Below are 22,164 nucleotides of genomic sequence, written 5' to 3'. Positions count from 1 at the left end.
TCCCAGGGCTAATCCAGCTTTATAGGGTAATCTCCATGCACGATACAGGAGTCATGAGGACTGTCTATCCCAAAGTGTTTCAGGTTAGTCCTGTGTCTACTGTATATCAATGTGCTATTCCATTTCAAGGGTAGTGGGTGAAATTGTTCAATTCAGTGGGCAAGTTTAAAGAATGTGACAAGAATCCCACAGACTTTGATGAATGCCTTTATTTTGTTAACATGTTACATCTTATGACACGTACATAAGTAGAATTCGTTTCATCAGACATCAAATGTCAAATTCTAATCTCTCATTGATAACGCAATAGAATTAGTAGATATACATTTTGTGTCCTTTAAACGTATGCGCAGAATAGATTGTCACTTTCCCACACTGCTTCTCATACTGTTCGCCTTATCCCATTGTGGAGCCCAAATCCAAGCAGCCTGCCCTGCCTAGCAGCTCTAGGAACAGAAATTCAGAGAATCCATTTGAGATGTAGAGTGGCTGTCAAAGCCAACCTCATTGGATTACTGATCTTGATTGATTTTTCCATTGATTTAGCGAGGGCACGTTGCATAAGCAAGGAAGTCAAACTTTGCCCTGTGTTTCCTGCTTAGGGCTACTATCGGATGTCTCCGCAGATGTCTTGGTCACCTGTTACAGTAGGTCAAACGGAGCTTGCTTGGCAGGATTTCTAAGGAGTTTTTCTTAATGGAAATCCCGTTGCAATTCAGTTGGCTTCATCAATTCACTTTCTCACTGTTGCTTTAAATTAATTTTACACCGGTCCTCAAATAAGCCCCAAATGGTCAAACGAAGAGAAGAGGAACTTTGGCCTGACTGAGGCCACATTGCAGGCTTGTCCCCATCAAACAAACATGATGCCTTTCACACACACAGACATAAGACTTCGGGTAGCCTGCTTTATCTACAGTAAGTAGGGTATTTAAAGTTTCAAGCTGTGCAGATCTCAAAAGCCGACTGACAAGTAAACTCAATCCCATCAAATCATCTTATGGTCAGGTACCTGAAGATATTTACGACGCTGATGGGGCGTTTCCAAGGATTGCCTCCTAATAGCAAGCAAAACAATTTGGGAGGGGGGATTGTAGGTTTCATTTTCACATATTTTACACTTATGTGATGAACTACATTTCTTTCGAGCATAAACATACATGATACAGTAGCATAATCTCCATTTTTTTTTTAAGGTTATTGAATTGCAATTTATGATACACAAATATATTATCGTCATATATATTACATTTTCAAGTTATTGGGGAAATGTGCAGTTTACAATTGTACACAAAGTTTGCAATGGATACCTGATGCTCAAATGTGACTTCGAACCATATCAGTCCATACAATCTAAAGACTTAGGCTTTGAACTGACTCAGCTCCACTCTTAAAATACATGAAGTAGAAAATCTCTGACAATCAAAAAATATATACTTTGCATATTAACATAAATGTAACCTCACAAGGCTCAGGAGTGTGTACACATTTTGAGCATCGCTATTATTATTAGCCCTCGGTAAAGTCAATTGTCATTTGCTAAAACAAGTTTAAAGTTTGAGTTATGGGAAAAGGCTTGTGCTCTTACAGTAAATAATTCTAAATGAACAGTGACTGCCTTTCAACAGAATTTGTTGGTGTTATTTCCCACTCATATTTGTTCTTGAAATGAGTTTTCCTGTTCTAATAAAACAGCTCAGTCAGAAAACTTTGTCCACTGAACTGTCCCCCTAATATCTTTATGGATCATCAGAGTATGGATAAGCATGTACAGGTAGATATTTCCCAAAGCAGAATACATGTCTAAATAAATTAAAATACAGTATATGACAGATGTTAAGATGTAATGTTTGTTTCATTACTTGGATTATGTTAGTTGTCGATAAAGTCGTACCTATAGTGATCTGTGAAAGATAAGCTCTACTTTAAGTGCGCTGTCAAGATATGGTAATGCACCAGCTGCTGGTACATCTGCCATGAGTGTGTTGATCCATCAGGATTGGCTTATCAAGTCCTGAGAATGAGGGGAAGTGATTAAGTCAGTCCACACAGGGACACATCTTCACACGGTCTCCCCACTGACTGCTTGCTGCGCCCAGGGATCCTCTCACACACGGCCAGGACTGGGGCACAATCCAGGAGGTTAGGCGATGGTGCAGGTCTTGGACTTTCCAACCTCTGCTGCCTCCTCTACTGTTCAAACAGAAAGCAAGACAGCAACAACATGCATAGCAAGACAGCAAGCAGCAAGATAAAGAGTAAGAAGGTGGTCTTAGTTTGATGATAACTTAACTAAGGTAACCTCAGGGGCGGACTGGCCATCTGGCAATTTGGGCAAATGCCAGATGGGCTGGTCCATTTTCAGCCCTGTCTGACATGTCTAGCCCAGGCCTGTCAAAAAAAACTGTCCGGTGGCCTGCTGTGCCACTGGTGGCTTGGCATCTGTGTGCATGGACAAGCCTCAGGCACTGTGTCTAAAAGAATGGTAGGCTATTTACCAGTGTTCCCATTTCTTGGGAGATTGAACAATAGTGTATCTTGCAGGGTTGGGTCCATTCTCCAAATAGCCCTTTAATTGTAATTCAATTGTTGAATTAGAAAAAGAATTGGCCACAATAGAATGTCATTTATATTAAAGTGGCAATCAGCACTTGAAACAATGGCAAAGCGTACACCTCGCCCCTGTTACGGTAAAAAGCTGAGGGACGGGGCTGGAGAAATGTTACCACTCTGAAATTCATTAACAGAGCTATGGATGCAAGGACTGACTATCTATGATATCACAATTATACTTTTAACCATGTTTTGAGGCTAGGCAGTGTTTGTTACATTTACTTTGTTTACAAACATTGGAGCAAAGCCAGCTTATATGTTGGTTTCTGATGGGGTATAACAGTTGAACTAAGCTCATAGGGCATTTATAAGTTATATTCTTCAAGAATCAATGGCTATATATCATTAATTTATAAGTCCACAAATGGTTGTAGCAACTGCAAATTTAATTCAATAAATATCACTTTATTAAGCACCTTTTGGGGGGATTAAAAAAGTACTATACCACTTGATCAAAAGTATGTGGACACCTGCTCTTCGAACATCTCATTCCAAAATCATGGTCATTAATATGGAGCTAGTCCCCCGTTGCTGCTATAACAGCCTCCACTCTTCTGGGAAGGCTTTCCACTAGATGTTGGTACATTGCTGAGACTTGCTTCTATTCCGCCACAAGAGCATTAGTGAGGTCGTCACTGATTTTGGGCGATTAGGCCTGGCTCGCAGTCGGCATACCAATTCATCCCAAAGGTGTTCGATGGGGTTGAGGTCAGGGCTCTGTGCAGGCCAGTCAAGTTCTTCCACACCGATCTCGACAAAGCATTTCTGTATGGACTTTGCTTTGTGCACGGGGGCATTGTCATGCTGAAACAGGAAAGGGCCTTCCCCAAACTGTTGCCACAAAGTTGGAAGCACAGAATCGTCTAGAATGCCATTGTATGCTGTCGCGTTAAGATTTCTCTTCACTGGAACTAAGGGGCCTAGCCCGAACCCTTAAAAACAGCCCCAGACCATTATTCCTCCTCCATCAAACTTTACAGTTGGCAGTATGCATTTGGGCAGGTAGCATTCTCCTGGCATCCGCCAAAGCCAGATTCGTCCGTCGGACTGCCAGATGGTGAAGCTTGATTCATCACCCCAGAGAACGCGTTTCCACTGCTCCAGTCCAATGGCGGCGAGCTTTACACCACTCCAGCCGACAGCTTGGCATTGTGCATGGTGATCTTAGGCATGTGTCGGCTGCTCGGCCATGGAAACGCATTTCATAAAGCTCCCGACGAACAGTTCTTGTGCTGAAGTTGCTTCCAGAGGCAGTTTGGAACTGAGGACCGACGATTTTTACACGCTCCACGCTTCAGCACTCGGCAATCCCGTTCTGTGAGCTTGTGTGGCCTACCACTTTGCGCCTGAGCCATTGTTGCACCTTGACATTTCCACATCACAATAATAGCCCTTACAGTTGACCTGGGCAGCTCTAGCAGGCCAGAAATTTGACGAACTGACTTGTAGGAAAGGTGGCATCCTATGATGGTGCCACATTGAAAGTCATTGAGCTCTTCAATAAGTCCATTCTACTGCCAATGTTTGTCTATGGAGATTGCATGGCTGTGTGCTCGATTTTATACACCTGTCAGCTACGGGTGTGGTTGAAATAGCCGAATACACTAATTTGAAGGGGTGTCCACATACTTTTTTAGATATAGTGTATCTTATCTTATACAAATGATTATTTTTTTGAGTGCACATACACTGAGTGGACAAAACATTAGGAACATGTGCTCTTTCCATGACATAGACTAACCAAGTGAATCCAGGTGAAATCTATGATCCCATAATGATGTCACTTGTTAAATCCACTTCAATCAATGTAAATGAAGGGGAGGAGACAGGTTAAAGAAGGTTTTTTAAGCCTTGAAACAATTGAGACATGGATTGTGCATGTGTGCCATTCAGAGGGTGAGCATTGGGCCAGTAACCGAAAGGTTGCTGGATCGAATCGCTGAGCTGAGCTGACAATGTAAATATATGTTGTTCTGCCCCTGAACAAGGCAGTTAACCCACTGTTTCCTGGTAGGCCGTCATTGTAAATAGGAATTTGTTCTTATTAACTGACTTGCCTAGGGGGTAGTAGGTGTCAGGTGCACTGTTTTGAGTGTGTCAAGAACTGCAATTCTGCTGGGTTTTTCATGCTCAACAGTTTCCCGTGTGTATCAAGAATGGTCCCCCACCCAATGGACATCCAGCCAACTTGACAAAACTGTGGGAAGCATTGGCGTCAACATGGGCCAGCATCCCTGTGGAACATCCCTTTCGACACCTTGTAGAGTCCATGCCCCAATGAATTGAGGCTGTTCTTAGGGCAAAAGGGAAGGTGTTCCTAATGTTTTGTGTACACTCTTGTAAATTCAATTCAAAATACAATTTCAATTCATGGGTTGAATTGAATTTCATTCAAAATTGACTCCAGCCCTGATTTCTTGGCTGAGACCTGACTGTATTTCAAATGTTACCTGCTGGCGCTTCAATCTTCTTTTTCTCTTCTTCAATGGCCGCCATCTTGGCGGCGTGGATGTCGGCCAGCTCTTTCCAGTTCTTTAGGTTGTTGTTCAGCCCATCAAACATTGGGGTGATCTCTACGTGGAACCTCGAGAATTCCTGCACACATTTAGGCCCCATTATTGCAAGCATTCCCGTGCCCGGGACAGTCACTCAACCTGACATATTCCTCACGGTGCAATCATTCCTGCTGTGGAGTTCAGCGGATGCAAACTTGGAGATGGATAGGCCTACTGGTCACTCATGGTGGTCTAAACTGGATGACTTCCTCACTGAAGATGACAGTGATGGTTCACAGAGAAACTGATCATCTATTTTTCGAAGGATGATTCCGTTTCCAAAAACAATTGATGGAACATTATACCTAATGACAAATAACACAAGCTGAGTTCTTTCTAAATCAACAGATCCCAATGAATTAAGACACAAAACATGGCTTGGTTGAGCTTCAACCAGCCAGGCAGTTACCTTGTATACGAACGAACACACAAACTGAATGAAACCGCACTGCATCTTGGGTAACTCCGCTGCACAGTTTCTGTCCATCATGGGCTGAGGATCAATGAAACGAATGGGGAAGATCAACTCAAACAGAGAACTAACAAAAATGTATGATTACTCTATAAACACACAGTATATTGTAAAGAAACAGAGGTTGTCTTCACAAACTCACAATGGGTTGCTGATCGAGAACGGTCCTTTCCAAGTCACCTTGCTCCCAGAACTCAGCTGCGACCATTAGAGCCACCTAGGAGGTAGAGAATTCATAGAAAAGATTGTATCAGTACTTACTTAAACATCAGAGCATCCTGTGGTCTATATTGTCTTGAGGGAACTGGGATATATATTTTTTTTGCTGTGTTTTGTTTCAAGACATGGTGGACAGATATAGTATCCACCTTGCTCTGGACCTCCCATGGTTTGGTGATGGCAGACAAGTCACAACCTGTCATCATCATGGCCCTGATACACAAGAAGGGACAGTATTGTTATATTATTTCATACTATGTAAGAAATCCCGAGAACTGCCACAATGTGCACTTTAAGAAAAGTGGACAACTGCCTCAAGTGTAGCAAATCCCTGAGATGGAGGAAAGAAGAACATTCCTACTCACATGATAATTTCCTTCCTGATGGCGTTGTTGGAAATATGCTCGATTTTGTCCTTCTCGGTTTCCATTGGCTCAGTGGCGTTCACAATATTCTGGAACATTGTTCTTTTTCTGGGGGCCAGACCAACAGTCAAGTTAGAACATTGCACACATGAAAAGTGATACTGATTCAGTATACTTAAAAGCAGCTATATCAGAGACCATAACAATTGTAAAAACCCACTTGAAGTACAAGGCCAGATCAGTGGCAATGATGCAGACGTCAAACAAGTGCTGTACAGTCTCAAACTGACGCTTCTGGAGATTCACAAAGATGTTCAGGCTCTGAAGGGGGAGTAGAGAAAAAGGTAAGAATTCAACTCCCACAATTACCTTGTATGCAAACGCTGGCCAAAAGTAGTGCGCTATGTAGGGGTAGCGGGTAGCATAGCTTTGCCATGCTTGCTTTGCTCTGACTTCCCTTATTTTGCTCTGCTCTGCCTTGCATGCTACCTCAGGGAGTGACTCCCCTGCCCCACGCGAATCTCGGGCTCAGCTGGCTCTGGCTGACAGCACCCGGTTAGGGCCCCCACCCAGGGTTACAGGAAAATATAGGGTAGACTGGGCTCTCAAACCCTGGTGTGCAGCCAGTCTAGGAGATGGACAACTCCAATTACAAAGCCACAAGTCCTCAACGGCTGGCAAGGCGGATACAGGAGTCCTATCTCCCAAACGTCTGGAAAGGTGGATGAAGGCGGCAACTGATAACTGGCAAAATTGTATGCACTCACTACTGTAAGTCGCTCTGGATAAGAGCGTTTGCTAAATTACTCAAATGTAATAGGGAACAGGGTGCCATTTTGGCCACAGCCGTAACAGGAGTCTGGGTCTCGAACCTCCTCAGCCATGAGCGTCTTGCTATATTCCAGATGGTGCCTCTCCATGATGGAGGATCCGTGCAGTTTGGCTAAAGGCGATCCACTCCTGCAGGTCAGAGAGAGGGGGTAACACAATCGTTAGACCCCAAACAACACCTTCCAAACCAAGAGCAGACAACTAAACAGTGATTATTTAGGGAGTGGTTTGAGTGCTCATAGGTAAACGGAGGGGGTCTTACTTTGTCTGATATAAGTTGTTGGTCCCCCTGTGGTCAATATCGTGGCAGAATGCAGCAGCCACCATGGCAAAGGCATCCAGGTCAGAGTAATATTTCCTCAGCCTGCCAGTCTGTGAAGCAAAAGGGTGGGCTGATTCATTATCAAACAAAATGGGAGGGGTGGGGTAATCCACTATCGAACAAAATGGGAGGGGTGGGGTAATCCACTATCGAACAAAATGGAGGGGTGGGGTAATCCACTATCGAACAAAATGGGAGGGGTGGGGTAATCCACTATCGAACAAAATGGGAGGGGTGGGGTAATCCACTATCGAACAAAATGGGAGGGGTGGGGTAATCCACTATCGAACAAAATGGGAGGGGTGGGGTAATCCACTATCGAACAAAATGGGAGGGGTGGGGTAATCCACTATCGAACAAAATGGGAGGGGTGGGGTAATCCACTATCGAACAAAATGGGAGGGGTGGGGTAATCCACTATCGAACAAAATGGGAGGGGTGGGGTAATCCACTATCGAACAAAATGGGAGGGGTGGGGTATTCCACTATCGAACAAAATGGGAGGGGTGGGGTAATCCACTATCGAACAAAATGGGAGGGGTGGGGTAATCCACTATCAAACAAAATGGGAGGGGTGGGGTAATCCACTATCGAACAAAATGGGTGTGTGAGGTGATAGATCCATTATCATTAGTGGGCAGCCTGTAGTTGGCAGCATCAATGTTTCTCTAAACAATTAGGAACTTTGAACTCTTCTTTTGGGGATTTAATGCCCAGTTATTCTGCACAATCTACACTTAGCCATGCACAATGCTGTGAAAAAGTATTTTCCCCATTTCTAATTTTCTCCACTTTTGCATATTTTTTTTATACATAATGTTATTAGATCTTCAACCAAAACCGACTATTAGGTAAAGGGAACCTGAGTGAACAAATAACACAACAATTACATATTTATTTCATAAACAAAGTTATGCAACACCCAATGCCCCTGTGGGAAAAGGTAATTGCCCCCTTACACTGGTTGTGACACCTTTAGCTGCAATGACTCCAACCAAAGGCATAGTGGTGCTCATGTTGTCCAAAAAGTTATACTTTTGACTCATCTGTCCATAGAACATTCTTTCAAGGGTCTTGATGATCATCCAGGTGCTTTTTGACAAACTTGAGTAAACCTTTTGGATGAGATGGGTCCCATTATGTCTGGCGAAAACTAAACACTGCATTCCACAGTAAGAACCTTATACCAACGGTTAAGCATGGTGGTGGTAGTGTGATAGTTTGGGGATGCTTTGCTGCCTCAGGACCTGGATGACTTGCCTTAATAGAAGGAACCATGAATTCTGCTCTGTGTCAGAGAATTCTACAGGAGAATGTCAGGCCATCCAATTGTGAGCTGAAGCTGAAGCACAGCTGGGTCATACAGCAAGACAATGATCCAAAACGCACAATCAAGTCTGAAAATGGTTAAAAAGTAACAAATGTGAAGTTTTGCAATGGCCTAGTGAAAGTCCAGACCGAATCCCAATTGAGATGTTGTAGCAGGACTTGAAACGAGCAGTTCATGCTGGAAAACCCATAAATGTCGCTGAGTTAAAGCAGTTCTGCATGGAAGAGTGGACCAAAATTCCTCCACAGCGATGTGAGAGACTGATCAACAACTACAGGAAGCGTTTGGTTGCAGTCATTGCAGCTAAAGGTGGCACAACCAGTTATTGAGTGTAAGGTGGCACAACCAGTTATTGAGTGTAAGGGGCACAACCAGTTATTGAGTGTAAGGGGGCAATTACATTTTCACACAGGGGAATTGGGTGTTGCATAACTTTGTTAATTAAAAAAATATATATATATATTTTGTAAACTCAGGTTCCCTTTATTTAATATTACATTTTGGTTGAAGATCTGATAACAGTTTCAAAAATTTGAAAAAATTGAGAAAATCAGAAAGGGGGAAAATACTTTTTTATGGCACTGTAGGTATCAGGTGATATTATTGGTACTGTAGGAGTAAAGGGACTCACCTGTAGAAGACAGAACATGGTCTGGCCCACATTGAAGCCGTGTCTCCAGTTGTGGTAGGTGATGTCACGGTAACCTTTTCGGACAGTGTACATCCATCGGGTCAGGGTCTGGTTGTACATGTGGAGAGGAAACAATTAGACATGAGGGACACTTCACTAATGATCTATATCAGTGGTTCCCAACCTTTTTTGGTTACTGTACCACCAACAGAATTTGGCTCTGCCCGGAGTACCCCTGAAGTACCCCCTCATGTGCATTTTACCAGTAGGCCTATGGTCTCATGAGTCTTCTCAAGTATCCCATGTGGATGGTCCTAGTGCCCCTGGTTGGGAACCACTGCTCTATATGACCAAACCAGTAGGACATGGCCTTGTATTTAGAAAACATTAGGCTCAACAAAATAAATTAGATACCGAAAAGGCAAATGCTTTGTTAATATATTGAGTCATGCATTCTGGGGACATGTAATGTATAATGCTGAGGTTACAACAAAATAAATACTTCTAAATGAACATGATTGTTTTACTAGTCAGGGGCTTCATGACTGACCTCTGCGGGCACTTTGAACTTCTCCACCACGTTCAGCTCAAAGAAGCAGCGAATTCCACACATGATGAGGCCGTGCTCTGTCACAGGGAAGTCACTGAAGGAGAACAGCAGCAGGTCTACATCTACGGCCACAGGGCAGTTTGATCTCTACAGAAGGGCAAAATAATAACCATATATTTATTGATTGATCCTTCAAACACCACTCTGGGCCACATTATCGTTGTGTCTCTACCCACTTTCACTGACAGTCTTATACATGGTCTTACCAAGAGTTTGTACATCTCTTTCTGGTCACAGTCCTCTGGTTCGGCATCAAACTTCTCCTTTGTGTTCTGTGGAAAGAGAAAAGAGTCAAATAAAAAACACGAGCTGGTGCACACCCAGAGAAAATGATTCTATGTAGAGGTACTGACTAACGGCGGATAAACTATAAGCTATGAAAATAAAGAGAGTCGCACACTAATTCTATTTATATTTATTTTTATAAGCTGAAAGAGAAAAGAGTATCAAAGGTTTGTCCCATGAGGCTAGTTTCCTCTGTGAATCTCCGCTGTCTTTAAGGTCTATGGTCTAACATGTCTCAGGGCTCACCAGGATACTCTGCATTTCAGTGTTAGTGCATCTGGTCTGACACATGAGCATCTCCTGGGCGATGTCCTTTCTCCACTCCATCCTGTTTAGTCTGTCGTACGTGTCGCAGTTGAGCACCGACCATCCCAGGAACTGAGTGAGGGCCTGGAACAATGCAGACAGATATTTACCACCTCTTGCATTCACATGTAACCCATGACAGAATTTATGAGTGAAGTGGTTGATATGACTGATGTCTATGCACTCACCTCAGTGATCTGTTCGTCGTGCTCATCGAATGGTTTACCATCTTTCCTGTTGAAGAAAGTGGCAATACCCACGATTTCTTCCTTTTTGTTGACGATGGGAAGGGACAAGACGTTCTTGATGACGAAACCTGACTCATCCACAGCCTCTTTCTGAAAGACAAAGCAGCATGAAGTCGATTAGTGAACACTTTGAGAATTATCCCTAGAATATTGCATTTTAGGAATACAACATCAATCTGAGGGCTGGTGGTCCTCTTCAAATAGCACGTGTTGCTGAGGACTCGATATATTGTAACACCAAGGTCATCCTAAACTTAATACCATCCATCCAATTGGGGCCCATACTCCTCACCTGGAAGGTGAAGTACTCATCAGCGCCAACATTCATCATGTTACAAATCTGCAGGGGAAGAAGAGTACATATTTCAGTAAAATCCCTGTCTACAGTAGGCCCTACATGCTTGTGGATAGTATATCGTCTGTGGTTAATGTATGGACTACATGCACTTTTTCACATCAACTTACATAGCCATTCTCAGAAACATAGGTGGGGAGCCCACTGACCAGGGCCCAGTGGTCAATAGGAGGTCCCCTGCATGGAACAGAGGGAGAGAGTAAGAGAGTGAGTGATAGGTTTTTGTTCATTCAGAGAGCATAATAATAATAATTCATGATTTCTAACAAGAAGCTACTGGTATTTACGGTATGACTTTGATTTCCTCTTTGGGTCCTTCTAAGAGATAGTCAATAATCTTGTAGAAGATGACTTCCTGCAGACGCAACAGAACAACATTCACCGGCTGTGACTGTGCCATAGACAAGGCAGTAGAGGAAAGAGCAGAATGCTTGGTGAAAATCATATCAAAGGAAAATGTATGTTCACCCTTCCGTCGGGGGTCTTCGGTCCGCTGTATGGCGGTACGTCTCCCAGCTTCACTGGCCACTCATCGTAGAACTCCTGCATGAAGAGAGGGAAGACAGCAATAAGGACTTCAGTGTTCCCATTTAGAAACCACAGAGGGAGAAGATCCAAAATGGCACCCACATCAGGACAGTGACAAAACAGCAATATGCCTCAGAATATTATACACTAGTAACAAACCTTCTCTTTGGTCATGTCCAAGAGGCCTACGGAGTATCTTTCACAATTGAGGTAGATTCTCACAGTGTACAGAGCTTTGTGGAACTGTCTCTCAATGTCTGTCAACTCTTCAAACACTTTGCTGGCAGACCACAGAAGTACCTAGTGAAACAAATGGAGAAAAATGGATATTAGTTTTTTTTTTAGGGAAACTGTTATAATGGAATAACATGGCTTTACAGGAAACTTTAACTGATTTATCTTATCATCTTATTCTTGTGTCAGACACTAATAGAAAATTACCTTGGTGAACTGTGTCTTTGTATTCAAGGGCCAGCATGATTGACACAGTTGACGGACAGCTCATGTTGAATGATGGGGTTCACTGGGTTCTTACCTGACTCCTTCTGGATTCCACGTTGAACATGTATGCAGTGTGATGCTGCAGGGCAATGACGTGTGCAAAGACCATGTACTTGTTCCAGAGCTGAAAACCAAATCCAATGAAATCAATCATCAGTACAGCAGACAAGCATTCATCTGATGTGACATCCAGACTACTGATGTCCCACATCCCTCACACCGTGCTAACATTGACTATGCAGTATCGCCACCTCTCATGATCTAGAGAGCCCCTAATAGTTTTGTGGCAGTATCAGTGTGGCTTTTAAACAGTTGAATTATATGGCAAAACAATTATTTCCGCCTAAATAGACATACCAAAACGTAATTATTTTTCATGAGTTGGTCATAAACAAAAACTGGTAATGTTGCATTGATTTATAAAGGTCTGGAACTCACCTTTCTAGTAAAAATAGTTATTAATGGCTGTGGTGTACTCACTTTTTAGGACACAAGCTCAAGTACATAGTACAAACATTATGAAAATATGAAAAATCATACAGTATATGATTTTCTTCCTATTTAGAAAAAGTCGGGCATTAGGGCTTGAAATGACTGAAATGCTTTCTAAATATAGCAACAATCACATTATAAATGACTTAATATAAGATTTCACGTTTCTTATAACTGTAAAATAAATATGATCATAATTAGTGACAGTTAAGGGATTACTATTTTCCAGAAAATGGATCAAGTTTCTATACCAGGAATAATTCAATAATAATAATTTGATAATGGCGCCGATGGAGATGGCCGCCGTTTTACGATCCCGTAACTCTAAGATTGAATCGTACTACACCGGCTCTGACGCTCGTCGGATGTGGCAGGGCTTGCAAACTATTACAGACTGCGAGCTGCCCAGCGACACAAACCTACCAGACGAGCTAAATTACTTATATGCTCGGTTCGAGGCAAGTAACACTGAAACATGCATGAGAGCACCAGCTGTTCCGGATGACTGTGTGATCACACTCTCCATTGCTGATGTGAGTAAGACCTTTAAACAGGTCAACATTCACAAGGCCGCAGGGCCAGATGGATTACCAGGACGTGTACTCCGAGCATGCGCTAACCAACTGGCAAGTGTCTTCACTGACAATTTCAACCTGTCCCTGACTGAGTCTGTAATACCAACATGTTTCAAGTAGACCACCATAGTCCCTGTGCCCAAGAACACTAAGGTAACCTGTCTAAATTATTATCGACCCGTAGTACTCACGTCTGTAGCCATGAAGTGCTTTGAAAGGCTGGTAAAGGCTCATATCAACACCATTCTCCCAGAAAACCTACACCCACCCCAATTTGCATACCGCCCCAACAGAGCCACAGATGATACAATCTCTATTCCACTCAACACTGCCCATTCCCACCTGGACAAAAGGAACACTTATGTGAGAATGCTATTCATTGACTACAGCTCAGCGTTCAACACCATAGTACCCTCACATAGCTCATCACTAAGCTAAGGACCCTGGGACTAAAAACCTCCCTCTGCAACTGGATCCTGGACTTCCTCATGGGCCGCCCCCCAGATGGTAAGGAACAACAAATTAGCCACGCTGATCCTCAACACGGGGGCCCCTCAGGGGTGCATGCTCAGTCCCCTCCTGTACTCCCTGTTCACTCATGACTGCTTGACCAGGCACGACTCCAACACCATCATCAAGTTTGCCGATGACACAGCAGTGTTAGGCCTGATCACCGACAACAATGAGACAGTCTATAGGGAGGAGGTCAGAGACCTGGCCGTGTGGTGCCAGGACAACAACCTCTCCCTCAACGTGATCAAGACAAAGAAAAAGGAGGACCGAGCACGCCCCCATTCTGATCGACGGGGCTGTAGTGGAGCAGGTTGAGAGCTTCAAGTTCCTTGGCGTCCACATCACCAACAAAATAACATGGTCCAAGCACACCCAGACAGTCGTGAAGAGGGCACAACAAAACCTATTCCCCCTCAGGAGACTGAAAAGATTTGGCATGGGTCCTCAGATCCTCAAAAGGTTCTACAGCTGCACCATCGAGAGCATCCTGACTTATTTATACAAACAATGGAATTATTGATATCAAAAATGTGTTTCTCCATTGAATCCTGTGGGGAATTATCGATACCAAACATTCTTATAGGATTGTAGGATCTTGTCACCCCAATCAGAATCCTACTAGAACATATTTTCTTAATTGAACCCATTAAATGATAGTTTGTTGTCATTTGTTACAGTCATTTGTTGTCATTTGTTACAGTCATTGTTGTCATTTGTTACAGTACAAAACAACAACTGTTTTATATTAATTTCAGTTTTATTCACCACCACAATATGGGAGGTATTCAAGGCTGCAAGTTCATTTACAGTCTGACTACCAATACAGTACACCTTTTTCAACAAACTCTCCAACACTCACTTGAGTTATTTGATATGATGCTTATTCATGCAACTTCTTGTCTTTGAATTAGACATTACAATACTATAGACAACGTTACAATTACACAATATGTTTTTTTTGGGGGGGGGGGGGGTTCCCCTTAGAATATACAGAATCTTTACATTCCTTATATGCAAAAAAAGTAGAAGGAAAATAAATGTTTAGCTACAGTAGCACAAAGATAAGCATTTATTTCATTTGATATACAGTTGAAGTTGGAAGTTTACATACACCTTAGCCAAATACATTTAAACTCCGTTTTTCACAATTCCTGACATTTAATTCTAGTAAAAAATTCCCTGTCTTAGGTCAGTTAGGATCACCACTTTATTTTAAGAATGTGAAATGTCAGAATAATAGTAGAGAGAATGATTTATTTTAGCTTTTATTTCTTTCATCACATTCCCAGTGGGTCAGAAGTTTACATACACTCAATTAGTATTTGGTAGTATTGCCTTTAAATTGTTTAACCTAGGTCAAACGTTTCGGGTAGCCTTCCACAAGTTTCCCACAATAAGTTGGGTGAATTTTGGCCCATTCCTCCTGACAGAGCTGGTGTAACTGAGTCAGGTTTGTAGGCCTCCTTGCTCGCTCACACTTTTTCCATTTCTGCCCACAAAATTTCTATATGATTGAGGTCAGGGCTTTGTGATGGCCACTCCAATACCTTGACTTTGTTGTCCTTAAGCCATTTTGCCACAACTTTGGAAGTATGCTTGGGGTCATTGTCCATTTGGAAGACCCATTTGCAACCAAGCTTTCACTTCCTGACTGATGTCTTGAGATGTTGCTTCACTATATCCACATAATGTTCCTTCCTCATGATGCCATCTATTTTGTGAAGTGCACCAGTCCCTCCTGCAGCAAAGCACCCCCACAACATGATGCTGCCACCCCGTGCTTCATGGTTGGGATGGTGTTCTTCGGCTTGCAAGCTTCCGACTTTTTCCTCCAAACATAATGATGGTCATGGCCGAACAGTTCTATTTTTGTTTCATCAGACCAGAGGACATTTCTCCAAAAGGTACGATCTTTGTCCCCATGTGCAGTTGCAAACCGTAGTCTGGCTTTTTTATGGCGATTTTAGAGCAGTGGCTTCTTCCTTGCTGAGCGGCCTTTCAGATTATGTCGATATAGGACTCGTTTTACTGTGGATATTGATACTTTTGTACCCGTTTCCTCCAGCATCTTCACAAGGTACTTTGCTGTTGTTCTGGGATTGATTTGCATTTTTCGCACCAAAGTACGTTCATCTCTAGGAGACAGAACGCGTCTCCTTCCTGAGCAGTATGACGGCTGCGTGGTGGTGTTTAAGGTGTTTATGGTGTTTATACTTGCGTACTATTGTTTGTGCAGATGAACGTGGTACCTTCAGGCGTTTGGAAATTGCTCCCAAGGATGAACCAGACTTGTGGAGGTCTTGACTGATTTCTTTAGATTTTCCCATGATGTCAAGCAGAGAGGCACTGAGTTTGAAGGTAGACCTTGAAATGCATCCACAGGTACACCTCCAATTGACTCAAATGATGTCAATTAGCCTATCAGAAGCTTCTAATGCCATGACATCATTTTCAGAAATTTTCCAAGCTGCACAGTCAACTTAGTGTATGTAAACTTCTGAATTGGAATTGGAATTGTGATACAGTCAATTATAAGTGAAATAATCTGTCTGTAAACAATTGTTGGAAAAATTACTTGTGTCATGCACACAGTAGATGTCCTAACCGACTTACCAAAATTATAGTTTGTTAACAAGAAATGTCAACCTAAATCTATGTAATCTTCCAACTTCAACTGTATGCAACAGCTATGCATACAAAAAAGGGAACACTCCCTTTGTCCTCTTTATGTTGGGATAGGGAGAGGGAAATAAAAAACCTGAAGATAATTGAACCTCCAACTCCTTCCCAGGGTTGTACCACCCCCCCTCTCCCTCCATCCCTCCCTCCCTTTCTCCCTTTCTCCCTCCCCTCCGTCCCTTTCTCCCTCCCACACTCCCCGTGGGAAGATATTTGGGGATGGGGGTGCAGAGATCTGTCCTTGCGGACAATCTCAGTAAGTTTGACAATGTGTGATGCAGATGCACCAGATGCAAATGTTTCCTCCCGTTGTGTCCCTTGGACCTTGGGTGGCTGAGGCTGCACGAGATACAGTAGCTACTGGGTAGAGGCGACACTGCCGGCGGTTCCCCACTATAGGGTCAACATCTCGAGTGGCAAGGGTGGCAGTTCAATATTGGTTGCATGATGTTATTATAGTTCACGTGTTCACTGTCCGCCTTCATAGGTAATTGTCTAAGAGGTTTGGAGGGTGCTGCCAAGTTAACTATAGTGTATTAACAAGTTTTGAGGATAAATCCTTTAGAATGTAATGTAATTATCTATACAATCTATACAATTATCTATACAATTTATTTCTAAAGCAATAGAAATCGTATTGGAGAAAAAAACATTGAAATTCTACAGGATTCCAATACAAGGATCCAATTAGAATCTAATTAGAATCCTGTGTGGCTAACTTGATAGAGCATGGCACTTCCAATGCCAGGGTTTTGGGTTCGATTCCCACGGAAAATGTATGCACTCACTACTGTAAGTCTCTCTGGATAAGATTATCTGCTAAATGACTAAAATGTAAATAGAAAAATCCTATCTGATTGGGGAACTAGTCCTATTAGATAAAATCCTGTAGGATTTTATTTAGATTTCTAATTTGATTTTTTTATTGGAATCCTACAGGATTGTTTGAACAGGGGAGATATGGGGCTTTCTGACACTATAAGACATGGGACCCTACGACGTTCACAGAGCGATTTGTCCAACAAAATGTCAGTCGGAACCGGTCCAGAACCACCCAAATAGGGCCTTAACATCATGAATATTGATTACTGGGGTAATGTAGGCTATACAGTATCTGTATATGTCATGTGCTGTGTGAATTGTGCTATTATGTATTCATTGTGAAAAAAATACAGTTATTCCCATAATTACTAACACTGAGAAACCTTTCTAAGACTGGTATTTTTCTTTTGAGAGCTCATGACTTACTTCCTCGTCGGCTTTTGAGAATTCTTCGGCCCCAATTTTGTTTAGTGCCATTACAACACCAAGGCATTCTTTATCCGCCATGATGGGGTATGTGATCATGTTTTTGGTTTTGTATCCTGTCTGCTTGTCCACAAAGTCACTGAAGCGGTTATTCTGGAAGTGAAAAAGAAAAGAGTATATTGGATCAAGTCATTAGCTGCATTCACACTGCAATAAGCCCAGGGCTAACAGCCTCCTTAGCCCTGGGCTAAGATAATGCCATGTGAAAAGGCCTATTGAGTACAATTAACAGTCGCTAGACAAGAAACGCACAAAACGGATGTCATGTGAATGGCCCAATTCTATAACCATTGTCTCAAAAGTAATAAAGATGATTTTCAATCAATGAAAATATCATGGGCTAATCAAACGAGAAAAACTATGGACATACGCTGGCTAAAAAAACTATAGATTGAACCCCTTCTTGAATTCTGTAGTTAATTTATACATGTAATAGGGTGTTCATCCAGTAATCTACAGTATGTTGACCAATTGCAATTACAGATTTGTTTTAGCAGGTTGGCATTTCTTGTCATGAATCTTGTCCTGTAGGCATGTAAACCAAACCCCAACCTTAACCACACGACTTACACCAATGCCTAACCCTAACCTTACTGTAAATTAAGTCCAAAAAGCTCATTTTTGTTTCATGAATTTTTACGATATAGCCAATTTTGACTTTGCAGCTGGCCCATCTAGCAGACCTCGCTCAGTTCTGCCTCCGGGGCAAGATTCATGACAATAAATGTCAACCTGCTTTCTCTTCAGTCGTCCATACTTTAATTTAACATCAACAGCTTTGCAATCATACAACTGGACATTTTTGTTTTGAATATGATACAATATATTATCATGATGACTTGAATTAAATAATACAAATATAATAAATTAAAGTGTTCAATTAGCAAATCAACCAGATAATGACAGTTGTATAGCAAAAAAAATTATAATTCTGCACTACACAGGGGAATAACAGTCATTAAAATCATAATTTTATTGTAGAAACTAAGTGGTTAACATTAACATTTAGAATGAATTACTCATTCCATCATACTTGTAATTTCACTTATACTTGTTGAAGCTGACTTTACTGTAGACCAAATCAGACTATGAAGTTTGCCTTGGTCAGACTTCTGGATAATCAAAACTATTAGGCAACACCTTCAAGAAATTCATCAATTGAATTTAACAAAAATAGCTGACAGACAACAATCATTAAACTTCATGGACTTATATTTCTTTAATTATCTTCCCAAATCTGCATCAATTAAAATGTCTAACTTATGTGAGAAACAAATGACATTTTTAAGAATCTGACACGAACAATTGTGTGTAAATTGCGACTGCTTTTGGACATGTTATGGGTGCTTTGGTGACGCATGTACAAATTTTACGCGCACTTTGGCGGTTGGGCACCTGCTGACAAAGGCACTCACCTTGGTAACATCCGGAATGTTTTGCATCTTTTTGGAGTGCGCTGTGTATCCAACTACACCCATATCGATTGGAAACACAATCTCACCAGTGGGGTTGACGAGGTTCTCCTCAAATTTGGTGCTAGGAGTGACATTGAAGAGCATCGTTGTAAGCTCAGGTATTCCGTTTCTAGATCGAAGATCAAAGTAACTGCACCGGTCGGCGTTCAAAATCATGCAAACTCTCTGCAGGACCTTGTGCAATGCTTTTTCCATAACGATTTGCGATTGCATTTCTTTGACAAGGTCAAAGATGATGTTGGCCTCCTGAATTTGGGAGACATCTTTGAACGAAGTCGGATCTTTGATCTCAAGATTTTCTGTGAACGCTGTCGTGATTAATTCAGGGCGCAACTTTTTATCAAAGTACTCTTTAGCGAACTGGGGATTGTTCTCCAGGTACTTTTCCACACTATCCTTGTCTCCCATTTTGAATTGTTTGCTTTTCCCTCCCTTCTCTTACAGACGCATCACCCGGGAAAGTCGAAAGGGAAGTGAAAAAGGTGCTTAGTTAGAGGCCTCCGTTTGCGCCGACGTGCATTCTCTGCAGTGGTCCCTTACAAATCACCAAAACGTCCTGTACTACGCTACAAGCTGACAGAATGTAGTGGCTTACAGGCTGAAAGGATCAAAGTGTCCTCTAATTAATGTGACGTCATGAAATTAAAGCCCTAAGCTTTCTTAACCTACAAATCCCAACACAGATCATTTTATATTGGACAATCCAATCTGAGGCAAGGGAGGCAGGTTGTTGGAGCTCTGTCTCCTGCTGCAGCTGTGGTACATACAGAACGTTCATTTTGTGACAAAATGGTTGACTCATCAATAGACTATTTACCCAATAGGCCCACTGAGTAGGAAATAGTTGGACAGTTCATCTTGAACAATGCTGCAGTTCCCCACTATAGTTCCAAGCAAATATTCCAGCCGCAGAACTCTCTCTTACAGTGATGTGTGTTTATAAGAATTCCCTACGGTATATTTACAGTCAAAGTGAAGCCAAGTGAGTAATAGCATCAGTGAAGCAATTCAAAAAGAGCTCAATTAAATCAGTTCCCTCTATAATGTATTTAACCAGCTCATTTTAGTCTTGGTACGGTTCACGTGTGATAAACACACTGCAGAACAAAAGACACCTAGACATTATGTCCACAATGTTGGTAGAAGTATTTTATCTTAATTATCTTAATCTCACTGTCCTCATAGGGCAATCTGAAAGCCTTGCTAAGTGAGGACAATCAGAGATCTGTGAAAGATGGTGCAAAAAGGTGTGCTTTTATTACCCTATTACACTGTCTGGCAAGACAGGACGGACAAAGTTCCCCTGTCTAATTTCACATGTGGGATTAAGACTGGCTCATTTACGGCAGGGGCGGCAACAGGCGGCCCTCAAATCCGACCTGTGAGTGTGTTTTTTTGGCCCCCCCCTGCCCTCCCCAAAGATTTTAGTAAATGGATTTTAGTTTATAGTCAAAAAAGACTAAAATCACCAGCAATTCAGCTAAAAATTATTTTACTTCAGGAAATCTGTCCCCAAGTATTCCTACAAATAAAAAGACAGACATATGTAGCTCTGTGGGTGCAACATGTATTGACAATTTTGATACCTTCTGGAAACAAAGCTTGTTTTATGAGGATGGGATCCATGTAAATCATTTGGGTTCCTGGATCCTTTCACAGCATTATAAGGCTGAGTTGAGACAATGACTTATCAATGACCCAAGCCCAGCTCAGTTAATCCCTACCATTGTGTCTCTGAGTTGTCATAATACTTCAGGGGTGTTGGAAGACACAATGTAAGTAACCTAATTCATGTCCCTCTAACTGCCCTGAATGCCTCTACTGATCCAACAGCTATTGTATGTGGTAATCATGTGCCAATGAACCAGCATTATACTGTTAGCACTAAGGCAGTGTGCCCTACAGTGCCTTGCAAAAGTATTCACCCCCTTGCCGTTTTTCGTATTTTGTTGCATTACAACCTGTCATTTAAATTGATTTTTATTTGGATTTCATGTAATGGACATTCACAAAATAGTCCAAATTGGTGAAGTGAAATGAAAAACACTTGTTTAAAAAAAGGAAAAAAAGAAAGTGGTGCGTGCATATGTATTCACCCCCTTTGCTATGAAGCCCCTGAATAAGATCTTGTGCAACCAATTACTTTCAGAAGTCATAATTAATTAAATAAAGTCCACCTGTGGGCAATCTAAGTGTCACATGATCTGTCACAGGATGTCAGTATATATACACCTGTTCTGAAAGGCCCCAGAATCTGCAACCACTAAGCGGCACCATGGAGACCAAGGAGCTCTCCAAACAGGTCAGGGACAAAGTTGTGGAGAAGTACAGATCAGTGTTGGGTTATAAAAAAATATCCACAACTTTGAACATCCCACTGAGCACCATTAAATCCATTGTTAAAAAATGTAAAGAATATGACACAACAAACCTGCCAAGAGAGGGGTGCCCACCAAATCTCACAGACCAGGCAAGGAGGGCATTAATCAGAGAGGCAACAAAGAGACAAAGATAACCCTGAAGGAGCTGCAAAGCTCCACAGCGGAGATTGGAGTATCTGTCCATAGGACCACTTTAAGCCGTACACTCCACAGAGCTGGCCAGAAAAAAAAGCTTATTGCTTATGGAAAAAAATAAGCAAACACATTTATCAAAAGGGATGTGGGAGACTCCCCAAACATATAGAAGGTACTCTGTAAAGATGAGACTAAAATGTAGCTTTTTGGCTATCAAGGAAAATGCTATATCTGGCACAAACCCAACACCTCTCATCACCCCGAGAACACTTTCCCCCCAATCGGCAGGGACTGTAAAACTGGTCAGAATTGAAGGAATGATGGATGGTGCTAAATACAGTGAAATTCTTGAGGAAAACCTGTTTCAGTCTTCCAGAGATTTGAGACTGGGACGGATGTTCACCTTCCAGCAGGACAATGACCCTGTTAGGTGGA

General features: G+C 42.1%; 1 protein-coding gene across 2 annotated transcripts; it reads right to left on the bottom strand.

The window, feature by feature from the left end:
• Window positions 1-191: 191 nt before the first annotated feature.
• Window positions 192-19,789, bottom strand: LOC106589370 (cone cGMP-specific 3',5'-cyclic phosphodiesterase subunit alpha'). Of its 2 annotated transcripts, none has more exons than XM_014179255.2 (22): window positions 19,154-19,789; window positions 17,679-17,831; window positions 12,206-12,295; window positions 11,830-11,970; window positions 11,611-11,685; window positions 11,430-11,497; window positions 11,253-11,319; window positions 11,080-11,127; window positions 10,728-10,877; window positions 10,480-10,623; window positions 10,155-10,220; window positions 9,889-10,035; window positions 9,339-9,446; window positions 7,318-7,427; window positions 7,097-7,184; window positions 6,445-6,545; window positions 6,225-6,332; window positions 6,009-6,072; window positions 5,783-5,857; window positions 5,578-5,661; window positions 5,064-5,208; window positions 192-2,193 (listed from the first exon to the last, which is right to left on the bottom strand). In XM_014179255.2, exons 1-22 carry the CDS (start codon window positions 19,619-19,621, stop codon window positions 2,144-2,146), a joined length of 2,550 nt encoding a protein of 849 aa, XP_014034730.1. In that variant the 5' UTR covers window positions 19,622-19,789; the 3' UTR covers window positions 192-2,143. The 2 variants fall into 2 exon arrangements, with proteins under 2 accessions (XP_014034730.1, XP_045566377.1); XM_045710421.1 differs by having other exon boundaries at window positions 192-2,190.
• Window positions 19,790-22,164: the final 2,375 nt, after the last annotated feature.

The sequence above is a fragment of the Salmo salar genome, chromosome ssa28, assembly GCF_905237065.1.
Source record: "Salmo salar chromosome ssa28, Ssal_v3.1, whole genome shotgun sequence".
Classification (NCBI taxonomy): domain Eukaryota; kingdom Metazoa; phylum Chordata; class Actinopteri; order Salmoniformes; family Salmonidae; genus Salmo; species Salmo salar.
The sequence above is the reverse complement of the archived record's forward strand: the minus strand, read 5'-3'. Positions and strand labels throughout refer to the sequence as shown.

Coding starts and splice junctions, on each gene's coding strand:
- LOC106589370 (XM_014179255.2), bottom strand. CDS start 19,621: ATGGGAGACAAGGATAGTGTGGAAAAGTACCTGGAGAACAATCCCCAG. Junction 10,878..11,079: donor ATGAGTACTTCACCTTCCAG/GTGAGGAGTATG, acceptor TTTGTCTTTCAG/AAAGAGGCTGTGGATGAGTC. Junction 6,073..6,224: donor ATCAGGAAGGAAATTATCAT/GTGAGTAGGAAT, acceptor CTTGTGTATCAG/GGCCATGATGATGACAGGTT.